General features: G+C 49.5%; 1 protein-coding gene across 1 annotated transcript in view; it reads right to left on the reverse strand.

The window, feature by feature from the left end:
- Nucleotides 1-12,409, reverse strand: part of USP31 (ubiquitin specific peptidase 31) — a 32,880-nt gene extending 20,471 nt beyond the window's left edge. The window contains exon 1 of the mRNA XM_088151973.1: nucleotides 11,700-12,409. Within this exon, the coding sequence (XP_088008099.1) occupies nucleotides 11,700-12,293 (594 nt within the window). The 5' untranslated portion in view covers nucleotides 12,294-12,409. The remainder of the gene's footprint in view (nucleotides 1-11,699) is intronic.
- Between the last annotated feature and the right edge of the window lie 365 nt (nucleotides 12,410-12,774).

Below are 12,774 nucleotides of genomic sequence, written 5' to 3' on the forward strand. Positions count from 1 at the left end.
TGGCTGTACTTGGATAATTATGAACACCTGCTGCCGACAAGGCGTGATGCTTCCTTTCTTAAATAGAGGGTAGGAAGGCCTTTGTACGTTTTTAAATTCACCTGGCCTCCATTAGACTGAGGTTTTCCAATATTTTCTCTCACTATAGTGGCTGGAGAGGGGCAGTTTGCACCATATTAAGATACAAAAAGGGTTTTCTATGGATTGGCAGCATACGCGAAGACGGAAAGAGCTTCCATCCTCAGTTAAGACAATGGAGAGAAAGTTCTCTCGGTCCAGCTGGGTCTGCTGCAGGCTTCTGAAACCCATGCCCTGCCCCACCAGAGCAACCTTTCATACCGGGCTGTGGCATCAAGATAAATATAACCAGCCTAGCTGTGAGCCACAGCAACATTTTCAAAGTAAGAAGCTGCTGACATGCCAGCCTAAACAGGACCAGAAACTGTTCAACACCCAGAGCTTCTTCTTAGGTCATGGAAACAAAAATGCTCTTCTCACACATTGAGGAAGTGTTGAATAGCTTTCCTTTAGCAAGTGCTTGATGATGGTCATAATGGCTGGCTGTTCCCCCAGAAGCCGTTTAGCACCGAACAGGCTTTTCTGCCAGGAGGGCCTGGATTAAGACTTAAGAGGAGAATATGCATGGTCTCCTCTGCCCCTCTTTCTCATTACTTGTGTTTATTTCACACTTTCAAATGAACCTTCTTCCAAAACCTCAGGGTAACCTTCCTGGACTCTTCTCCCTCCACCAACCCCTTGCTGTGGAAGGTATGGCTGAGAGTCACCAGCCCCAAAGTCACATAAGGAACATTTTACCTGGTCTCAATATGAACAAGTACAGAAGGGGAGGCAATGAAGATGGGTGCCGTACTGCTACCAAAAGCCACAGACATAAGACAAGTAATTGTATTAAGCAAAGCACAGTAAGACAGAATATGCTATCTGAGGGAGCAACACCAAAGGTCCTCCCCTGCACTTCACCGGCTATATAAGTAAACCCCAGATTTAGAAGACACTTGAAGAACAGTTGACACGCAAATCACTTAAATGTTCTCAAAATCAGGTCACAAAAGGAATGCACCAAGGGGTTGTCTCACCAGAAGTGACTCCTAACTAGCTCAGACAATCACAGAATACAAGAGTTGGAAGGGATTGTGTGAATCATCTAGTCCAACCCTCTGCCCACTGCAGGAATCCCCCACCACAGCATAGTAGAAGATGGACATATGGCCACCTCATCCACCCCTCCAGACAAGGAGAGTCCACCACTTCCTTGGGCAGCCTGCGCCACTGCTGAACAGTACTTACAGTTAGGGTTCTGTTTTTATGTCCAACCAAATCCACGTCCTTGCAATTTAGACCTGCTATTTCTTGCCCCATCTTTCGAAGCACCTCTGAACAACTCTGCAGATGGCTGATTATGTCACCTTAAAATATTCTCTTCTTCTGACTAAATATGCCCAATATCTCCCCAAGTGTCCCTCATAGGTTTTCTCCCCCCAGACCCCTTACTATTTCGGTTGCTCTCCTCTGAACAGGCTCCAGTTTGTCAGTGTCCTTCCTAAGATGCATGGCCCAGGCCTGAATTCTGTGTGTGGTCTGACCAATGCAGAACAGAAAGGAGCAAAGGCTTCTCTTGATCTTGGCACTAGATTTCTGTTGTGGTGGCCTAGAATTTTTTTTTTTTTTGGCAGCTGCATCACCACATTGGCTCATATTCAGCTTGTGTTCCTTTTTGCATCTACTGCCACCCAGTTTGGGTTCCCCCACCCTATACCTGCCTTTGTTCTTTCCTACCCAAACATAAGACTCTGATGAAATTCATCTTGCTGGTTTTTGCCCATTGTTCCAATTTTTCAAGATCCTCCTGAAACTTGATACTACAGTATTCTCTAAGGTGTTTTCTATTAGCTCTCCCAATCTTTGTGTGATCTGCAAATCCAATAATCGTGTTTCCTAACCCCTCAGCCAAATCATTTCTAAACATGCTGAACAGCACAAGGTCTAAAACAGAGCCTGCAATACATCACTTAACATTTCTCTTCATCCTGATGTGGAGCCACCAACATACATTTGCTAGGCATGATTGTTCAACCAGCTCTGCACCCGCCTGATGGCAGCCCAGAGCAGCCCAGATGTTGTCATTTTCTCCACTAGAATCTCGGGGGAGACAAGTGCCTTGCTGATCATGGCGTCAACACATTCCCCTGGTCAACTAAACCAATTGCCCTATCAAAAATGAAGATCAGGTTAGTTTGACATGGCTTAATTCTGCCAGGTCATGCATTCTTTGCTAAATGCTCCCAGACTGATGGCTTAATAATCTGTTCCAGAGTTCCGCCCCTTATCAACATCAAGGGCGCTGGTCTGCAATGACCCAGGTCTGTTGCTCTTCTTAGGTAGACTGAACAGCTTCCCTTTGGGGAGAGGGCCAAAGAAAAGTGGGAGGGAGGAGCTCTGCCCTTCCCTTTTGCTGTCCTCCCATCCTTTCCTTCCTTTTACTACTAGCACAGCCAATAAAGGCCACGTTGTTGCTTTTTGCTTTCCTTGCAAGCCTAAGTTTGTTTTGTGCTTTAGCTTTTCTGACTTCCCTTCTTCTGGTATCAGTTCTTATGCCAATAGGCTTCCCTGGTGATTTTACCCATGTTCCACTTCATATGCGTGGCCTTTTTAACTCTCAGCTCAGTGGAACGCTTCCTATGCACTGCTGACTGTACCCAAGTTACACCCGGGCCAAGCACCAGTCCTTCCCGTCCCTCCTGAAGATTCCTACACGCTAAGAATGCAAGGCCAGAGCCAGAGCCTTGCATGGTGTGATGTGGGGGGGGAGCCAGAGGCCAGCTGTTACTGCTGAATCTTGTGCTACCAGACAGCTCCGAAAAGGAAAATGTCTTGAGATGCCTAACCATCGGCTTCCACCTCCTCCGCTCTCCTTTTTACAGTTTCTGAGCGCTGGTTTATGTCCTGAAGAGAAGCAAAAGGTAGACAGAAGGGCAGTATTTTTCCAGCTGACAGAGTTTCCTTCCATCTTAAAGACAGGAGGAAAACACGTCAACATGGCCAGGTAGATGAGCCCTTGGATGCCTCCAAGGTCTAAGTTGCATTACATTTTGAAGAATTTTCAGTTGTTGTAATCTGAGAATATGGACAAAGTGTGCAGCAAATGTACATTTGTCCACTTAATCCTTATGTTTCACAAGTGATAACTTCAAGATGGATTAAACTTCTGAAGTAGGAGCAATTGAACTACTGTAATGAACTTCACTGGACAGAACAATTGTGTTCTCTGAAATAGTTCCTTGAGATTCTGCTCCTCCTCCTGCTGCTAAAGGCCTCTTCCAAAGCCAACAAATATTGAAGTCAACAGCTGGTCACAAGCAGCCCCTTCCTAGATAAGATGCTCAAACAAGCACATGGTTAGAAGATCAATATCAGGCGCTCTATGATGGTCAATATACAACTTTCTAAAAAAACCAGCCCTCTTTTCTACAATAAGCCCTAAAGCTCTACAATTATTACTTAATATAATACAGGCGTTGCTGCTGAACTAAAAGGAAAATTAATCAAAAGAATGGGCGCCATGCTTGCTCATCTTGGTAGGAAGAAGGTTCCTGCAAAATAAGTCCTCTCACAGACATATGTCAGATGCATCCCTGGTGTTGGATGGATACAAAGAGCCTCTCCTGAGGAATCTCTGTGGTCACCCAGGCCAGTCTATACTAGTGCTGTTTAAAGCGCCATATCTAAATATCCCCAGCAATATCTTCTGGAATCACTTTTCCAGAGCCACTTCCAAAAACAAAGTCCCACTCCTTTTCCAGTCATTCCAGAAAGATACCATGCCTGATATCAAAAGCTACTGAGAGCCCAGTTCTCAATCTCCCTCTATCTGAGCAGGAAAAAAAAAAAACTTGAGAGAAACCTCCATCTTCTCAATATCAATTTCACCCAGCCAATCACCAATTTCATGCATCAGTTCAGCATTCACACAGCATCATCTGACTTAAATGCAAAGTATTCATGTCACCCAAACATCTCTAGCGATGGGAGTCAGCCTGTTCTAGAGGGCATTATGTTTCTCCATAAATTCAGATTTGTAGTCTGGGGATGCTTTCAGATCCAGTTTGGTCAATGGAGAGCCAAGTGACCTCTGTGTCATGAAGCATATTTCATCAGATAATGTTGGCTCCTTTCTTGTGGCTTCTCCTGGACACAGAACCTGGGATACAGTAGTCCATGTTCTTAACACCCAGGATCAACGCTGTAATGCACACCATCCATAATTGGGTAATACTTTTATTAGCACTTTAAATAGCCTGTCTGAACATGTGTTTTTTACTTCTTCGGGTGACATGTTACACAAAATCATGAGATGTGGGAAAAGTGGCAGACTGAGCAATAATGACATTTCCATTTTCAGAGCAGGGGATGACATCAAGAACACTTGCCACTGACTAATGCCTGCAATCTCCACCTTGAAGCTGCCAATCTCGTGGCCTATTTTCTTGGGCTTTCTTGCTTATTCCACTTACCTTGCTTCTGTAGTATCTTGCTTGAATAGTTCTGGATAACTCAAAAGGATGTTTGATTGGTCCTGATAAATGTATTGCCACGACCTATCCTCCTTGTTACAGGGTTTTCTCTTTTACTATCCTTTTGTTTTACTGCCACCACTAAACCTCTTTGAAGGTTTAGAGATTCTCAAGTCTCTTAAGTGATAACATGTGGGAAAGATATAGGATAGCATGTACAGTTGGTTAACATAGGAACAAACTGACTTCTAATAAATAACTTTAAAAACAGGCTCAGTTATTTCTACAGTACCTCTATATTCCGTAAATTCGAGCCCTCCGCAGATCTAAATTATTCCAAGTCACCAATAACTGCTCAACAAGGGCAGTTATTCCAAGGTTGGGGCTCTGAGACTCTCTTAGGTCTGTCCTTTCACCTGTACCCCCAAATCCCTCTTCCTGCTGACCTGGGAGGAGGGATCCAATGTTGCCACCCTCCAATTAGCCATCTTATTACTCACCTCTGGATTTTGATTTATTGCTATAATGGCTACTATTCCTTCTATTTCAAATACTGGAAGGTATGACCCAACATCACCAGGTTGAGAAAGATGGTGTGTTGACATTACCTCAACCCACAGGCTAAACTGAATCTGAAGATTCTGCCATCATTGCAGTCTATTCAGCCTTCACACAGTCTATTGCCCTTGAATGAGTTCAACTCCCAACACCCCCAGCCAAGATGAGGCTCGGGACACCCGCACTAGATTACAGCATTCCTAATTTGGCTCAGACCCAATGCTTATTACCACTTAAGGTGTGTCAGCTATAGAAGGGATCAGGAGGAAGAGACGGGGCCCCTGCTTGGAGACATTGGGTTAGCAACAGGCAATGGGAAAAGGGAAGAGTGCCTCAACTCCTGCTTTCCTCTGGTCTTCTCCCCAAAGGGGAACAATGTTCAAATGGGCCTATGAAGAACAAGATAAGAGATTATTAGGGTGTACCTGGCTACCACAAAGGAGTTTAAGTTTCCAGGACCTGATCAATTAGATCTGAGAGTTTTGAAGAAGCCTGCAGATGTCATCCTGAAGTCACCTTCTGCAATCTTTCAGAAACATGAAGATGGGTATAGTGCCAGTTGTTCCCATCTTCAAAAGGAGGAAAGAAGACCTGGGTAACTGCACACCTGTCAGCTTGACACTGATATAAGCAAAACCCTAGAAGAGATCATTAAGGTGGCACTTTCTTCTTGGCAGGAACCAACAAAATGTTATCAAAGAGAAGTCAGGCCAAACCAACCTGATCACACTGGCTGACAGAGTTTAGTTGTGGAGTCCTGGGTGCTCTCTGAGCTTTGGTTACTTGCCTGCAGATGTCTCATTACCCAACTAGGTAACATCATCAGTGTGACTGCGATTTGTACCCTGCTTATATACAGTAGCTTGTCCTACCAGTTCAGCTTAAAGTTTAGTTGAGCAGCAGACACGGTGTACTTTGAGCTCAGCAAAACACTGGACAAAGCCTCTCATGAGATTCTAGCAGAGAAGGTAACAAAAACAGGCTGCAGTATGCCACCATCAGGTATACATATAGGGCTGGCTGAATACCTAATCAGTGGGTTAATGGGAGTGGTGCTAGGTCAACCTGGAAGGAAGTGTTGAATGAATACTGTAGGGCTCTATTCTAGGTTCTCTGCTGTTCAATACAGATGAATAACTGGTTTGGATGAGGTATTAAAAAATATGTTTATCAGATCTGTAGATGACAGGAGGATGGGGGGAAAACAAACATCTAGACGAGTGATTACATGCCGGCAAACTGGTGTCAACTCTTAGTGACCACATAGATGGATCTTGTCCATGACGATCTGTCCCTAACCTGGTCTTTTAAGCCTTCTAGCAGTGCACCCATCACCACTGTAATTGATTCCATCCAGGTCTTCTCTTCCCTTTCACCTTTTCTACCATTAGAGCCTTCTCCAGAGAGCGAGGCCTTTGCATGTGTCGGAAGCAGAATAATTTGAGCCTGGTCATTTGTGCCTCGAGTGGATTGATTTGTTCGATGATCCATTTGTTTGTTTTCTTGGCTGAAGAAAACTACCAGAGTACCAAGATTCAAAAGGATCTTGACAAATGAGAAGAAATCAGCAAAATGAATTTCAACAAGGACAAATGCCAACTCCTACATTTGGGTAAGAAATATCAAAGGCAGGGATGATGGAGATCAAACTGAGCAGCAATGGAAACAAAAAGGATCTAGTGTCTTGGTGGAACACAAGCTGAAAATGAGTCGATGGGGTGATGCAGCTGCAAAAAAGCAAACACTGTCCTACACTACAACAACAGAAGCGTAGTACAGTAATACCTCGGTTCACAAATGCTTCTGTTCATGAACAATTCAGTTCACGAACAGCAGCGTTCGCAAAATTTTGCTTCTGTTCGTGAACTCCGCATTGGGTGACGAACACAACCCGTGGCCATCTTCCCTGCTCTGACACGTGGTCATGGCTTCCTCTAGGCGAGATCGCGGTCGCAGACAGACACTTGCTGTGACGCTTTTTGGTGTCGCCTCAAGCAAGGTTAGTGTTCTCTCTCTTCATACTGTACTGTACTTTGTTTCATATTTTTGTGGTTAAAAAAAATACATATGGTTCAGAACGGATTAACCTTATCTACACTGAACCTTATGGGAAAATTTGATTCAGTTGGTGACCAATTTGGTTGGCGATCACATTCGCAGGGGTCAGAACAGATTAACCTTCTTTACATTGAACCTTAGTAGGGGTAGTTAAGACAAGACAAGAAATGAGGGGCTGAAATTACAAAGTAGTAAACTTCAGTTGGACATTAGCTGTTCAGTGGAACTGGCTGCTTCAGAGCCTCTCCTGGAGGTGTTTAAACACATGTTGGGGAGGGATCCAGTTACCTCAGGTCAGGAACTGGATCTCTTCAGCAGCCAAATGTTTAGCAGAACAAGGCTGACCAAAAGAGCCAGCAATAAGGAGCAGTAACCAAAACCCAGCCAGACCCTTTTCAAACAACTCTTGGGTTTTGGCAATCCAGGAAAAACCAGGGGCTAATTGACAGAAATTGTCAATATTTTCCTCTTGATAACTTTGCAACCCTACTGTCTTAGCTTTCCTAATGGCAGCGAGAACTGTGAACTAGAACTGGAGCAACCATCTTCATTTGGACGAAAGAAACCAGCCAACTGTCCATTAGGATTTCTGCAAGCATTAAAAGGTCAGTCTACAACTCAGGCAGAAAGATGAAATTTAGAGTGAAACTGCTTCCTAGTCATGAGCCTCGCTATTTTATTATTTATCTCAAAGTTTGTATATGGCTGCCCATACCAAACAAGTGACTCTGGTCACTTTTATTAGCACTTTAAATAGCCAATAACAATAATTAAAACCAGCCATCCACCAAAAAATACAAAATAAACAGGCAAGACAAAAACAGTAACAACCATCAACTTCAGGGCCCCTAACTGCCACTTTGACCCCCACGCCCATGAACACAACATCTTCAGAGCCTTGCAAAAAGCCAGCAAGGTCAGGGCCAATCTGATCTCCAGGGGGATGATGTTCCACAGGGCAGGTCCCACCAGGCAGCACTCTTGAATGGATGGAATCCATAGCTTGCCAGATCCGATGGGAAGGATAGATACAATCAGGGAGAAGAAGTCCCACAAATAATCTGGCCCCATGCCATAAAAGTTTAATAGGTGACCACCAGCACCTTGAATTGAACCTGGAAGCACAATGGCAAACAATGCGGCTCACAGAACAAAGGCACAACACGCAAAGACCGAGAAACATCCACAACAACCCATGTCATTGCATTTTGTACTAGCTGTAGCTTTTGGATGCTCTTCAAGGTCAGCCTCATGTAGAACACATTGCCGTGGTCCACCTAGGTAGGGAGCTATGGTGTGGGTGACCATGAGCAGACCCTCTTGGTCCAAGAAACAGTGCAATGGGTACACAATGTGAAGTTCTGCAAAGGTTCTCTTAGTCACGCCAGCTACCTGTTCCCTGAGCAGGAGCCACAACTCCGGGAGGACCTTGAAATGCACACCTGTTATATTCAGGGCAGTGCAACCCCATCCAGAACAAGAGATGGAAATTCCGTGGAACCAGGTAGCCCTACAACCCAAAGCCACTCACTCTTGGCAGGGTTCAGCCTGTCCTTCCCCATCCAGGCCCCATAGCCTCCAGACACTAAGAACGAACCTCACTCAGTCAGCCAGCAATAGAAAGTTGGGTATCGTCAGCATGTTGATGATACCTTACCCCATGTCTTCGGATGACTTTGCCCAGCACCCACAAAGAAGGCAGGTTGAAGTTCCCCAGAACCATAAGCCTGGGAAGCTCCACTGTCCACCCAGCCACTGTCCAGGAGCTCAGGCAGGGAGGTTGTTACGAGGCTGGTACAGTAACTGACCCTTAAAGCCCAACTGATAAACAGGTTCTCACAACCAGTTATCCACAAAGCAGCGCCTCCAAATGTCCCCACAGTAACTACAGCTACACCCCTGCCCCTGTCCTGGGTTCTCGGTTGGTGCCACACTTGAAACATTTCTGCCCCAGATCACCCAAAGGCCTGACAAGGGATGCAAACCGCACTGGGCCAATAAAAAGCAGTCTGAAGCCATCCAATCTGGGGAAAGCCCGGGGGATCCCCGAAATTCATTGTCCAACTGTTCCATCCACAGACATGCACAACACCCTAAAAAAACAGCCACCACAGCCCACTCACCCACAACAAACCTCGGCACATGATGGAAAAAAAGAAGCAACTGGAACCACTAACTGAATTGATGTAAACTGCCCAAAGAAACCATCGCAAAGATAAAAGGGGTCTTGAGTTCCTGGAAGGGAATGGAATGGAATACATGTAAGATAACATGTTTTATTTCTGCATTCGTTCATTTAATAATCATTATTTTCAATTATGTTATGAAGGATGCCCCTAAGTGTCTTTTATGAAGTAAGTAAAATAGTGTTGAACCTCTGCATAGTACTAAATTCTCTGCTTTTGATGCCAAAGGCTGACCAGAAGGCTAGGCCCCCAGCTGAACACCACAACGTCACGCCTGTCTTGCTCTGCTCCGAGAGCTTAAGGCAAGGTGGACCGTCCAGATCATTGGGACAGACTTCTTCAGCAGGAAGACAGGGCAGCCACCCTTAGATCCTTACCCAGCAAAAGCTACCCAGACAAGGAACCCCTGGTGTCATCCCGCAGCAACATACTCTTGACGGGGCTGATTTTGAAGACCATGCAGGGGCTGCAGTGGGACCAGGAAAACCCACTACTCACAGGGAAACCCACAATTGTAGACTTCTACCTATTTCACAGTCACTACACGAACGACCAAGCCCAATTCAGAGCAACAGTCACAAAAACAGCAGCACTCGGGCTGTTTATCAGGGGCTGCTTTACCCAACAGAATTCTGCCCACCCAGTCCAGGTGTCTCGTGCAGGATAGTTCCATGAGCTGCCCCAAGGGAGGTGAGAGGGCATGGGTGGGAAGGCAGGCCTTCCGTGTAGTGGCCCTCGGCTTTACACCAACCCAAGGGGCAGGTCTGGCCCTAATTATGTCATTGGCGTAAGAAACCATGCCTGATCTGTGGCATCCAAAACCTATTGCATCAAGGCCTGAACTGCAGTTTTACGCTCATTCCCATGTGTCTGTCTGCGGCAGCCAACGCTCTTAGCTTTGGTCATCAAATGATCTTCAGAACAGCCATGCTTGTTTGTTGCCAGCTTCACCCATCCAGCATGAGTAGAACCATTAAGGAAAGCTTGCAAGAAATCCAGGAACTAAGTAGTATTTCTATTAGGAAGCCCAGAACAGCTGCTATAACCAGAGAACAAGCCCTACATGAAGAAACAGCGTTCAGACACGGCAGTTCTTTTTCCTTCCCACCCTGCCTGGCAGACTGCCGGACCCCTCTTTCAAGCAAGCTGGCCTGTTTCCAGCTCTCCTCTGTTTTTGCAACAGTCAGATTTGCTCATACCTTGTTTTCCACTGACTGCTGCCTGAAAACTCTCATGCTGGCCAGGGAGCACCTATGGGGGCAACGACGTCTGCAACGCCATGCAGTTTTCAAACTCTGAAAACCTCACAGGACCACTGGTGTCCATTGGGAGCCTGACTAACATCGGCAGCATTACAACACAAGCCCGACCCTTTTCTACACATATCGTGATATCACTCCATGCCCCAAAGGAGCAGAATTTGTGGCACAATATCATGACACCACTTTTGTCAGTTCCTGGGGATGCCACTACACAAAAGATCGCCCAACCTTGTGAGATTTCAGAATGCTACAGAAATCTCAGGGAAGAAGCCCAAACCCTGGTGAAAATTCAAGACTGCAGATGTGAAATTGGCTGAAATCTCTCGAAATTGACTAATGTAGTAGCTGTTAGGAAGATGTTTCTAAAGTTCAGTTGGAATCTGCAGCCTAGATCCTATCTTCTGTATCTGTCCCCCTTATGCGGGTAGCCATTGTCCGGACTGTTGTCACTAGGATTCCTGCCCCAGGCAGGGGTGGAACTCGGGGTCCTGAACAGGCCCCCTCAGAACTGGAATTCTATTAAAAAGCGCCAGCAGGAGCCTCCGGTGGGACCCGCCACAGCTGTGACATATCTGTGCTGCTGCCTACCAATAACCTGGCGTACATTTGCACGAGAGCGACCTCAGGGAGCCAGAGGACCGGAACCACCACTGGCCCCTCTCCGCTGACCGTCAGAACTCCAGAAAAAGCCCCCTCCGAAGCGGCGCGAGCGCAGGTGGTGCGAGGGACACCTGCAAGGCAGAGGCTCGGGAACCGGAGCCAGTTTCCACCGCGGCAGCGAATCGGGTTCGGAGCCTTCGGGGGAAGGGAAACCGTCGCTGCAGAAGATCGGAGACGGGCAGCGCCTCTCCGAAGGGCAAGCGGGGCTCTGCAGCGGGGAGGACGCGGGAGAGCCGCCCCTCGAGGGGCCTGCCGAAAGCAGCTCGGCTCAAAGTTCACGGAGCCGCGGCCGCCGAGCACGGGGAGTGACCGGGACCGCTTTGGCTGCTGACAGAACGGGGAACAGCGCGCGGCGGCGGCGGCGGCGGCGGCGGCGAAAGGCCGCCACGGGCGCTCCCAGCGGGGAGCGGTCCCTGAGGGCGGGGCGGGCGGAAGACCCTCACCTTGAACTCGCGGCTGTGCTGCGGCGTGTACTGGAGCGTCCAGAGCGCGCGCACCAGCTGCGCCAGCTGCTCGGTCACCTCCCCGGCGCGCGGCTCGGGCGGGGGCGCGGCGGGGGCGCGGAAGTGCTCCAGCGCCAGGAACTCGGCCAGCGGCTCCGTGTTGCTCAGGCACTGCAGCACCGCGTTCATGAAGCACGTGTTCCCGTGGTTGCGCAGCCCCGCCACGCCGGGCACCAGCGCCGCGCCCGCCGGGGGGCAGCAGGGGGGGGCGCCGGGGGGCGCCGGGGGGGGCGGCTCGGGCTCCTCCTCCTCCTCCTCCTCCTCGGGGGGCGGCGGCGGCGGCGGCGGCGCGGGGGGGCCGTGCTCGCCGCCCAGGTGCGAGAGCGTGGACAGCGTCCGCAGCACGCGGCTCACCAGCCCGCCCAGCGAGGAGCCCCCCGCGCCGCGCCCGCGGAACAGCAGCCGCTTCCCCAGCCAGCGCTTCTCCTTCTCCTTCTCCTTCTCCTTCTCCTTCCCCGCCGCCGCCGCCCCCGGGCCCGCCGCCCCGGACGCGGGCAGCCCCGGGGCCGGCGCGCCGCTCACCCGGCCCGCCATGGCGCCTCTCCCGGGCGGGCGGGCGGGCGGACGGGGGGCAGCGCCGCAGCCGGGCCGGCGGGTCAGGCGGCGGAGGGCTCCCGCGGCGGCGGCGGCAGGGGCGGGGCGCGCACGGCGGGGCGTCACGCGTGAAGCCGGCCGCGCCATCTCGGGCGAGGGCGGCCGCTGCCCTGCCTGCCGGGCGAGGCCGCCATCTTGGAAACGGGCAGGCCTTAAAGGGCCCGCGCTGCCGCCTTACCTCCCCATCCTTGCGGGGGGAGCCCGGGGCGTTTGCCGCGCTGGCAACGCGGCGGTCCGCGCGACCGGCCCCCCCGAGTGACCTGCCCCCCCCCGCCCTGATTCGAGTCCGGGCCGCTTCCGGGCCGGCCGCGAGGAGAGGAGTGGAGCATGGTCTGCCCGGCCGGCGTTGGGCTTGGGCGGTCCGTGGCGAGTGCGGGCCGGGACCCGTTCGCATTTGACCGCGGGGCCTCTGCTGGCGGCC

Source organism: Python bivittatus, unplaced genomic scaffold (genome assembly GCF_059951505.1).
Source record: "Python bivittatus isolate LINGU-HERP-01145 unplaced genomic scaffold, Pbiv_v1 ctg000030_np1212, whole genome shotgun sequence".
Lineage (NCBI taxonomy): Eukaryota > Metazoa > Chordata > Lepidosauria > Squamata > Pythonidae > Python > Python bivittatus.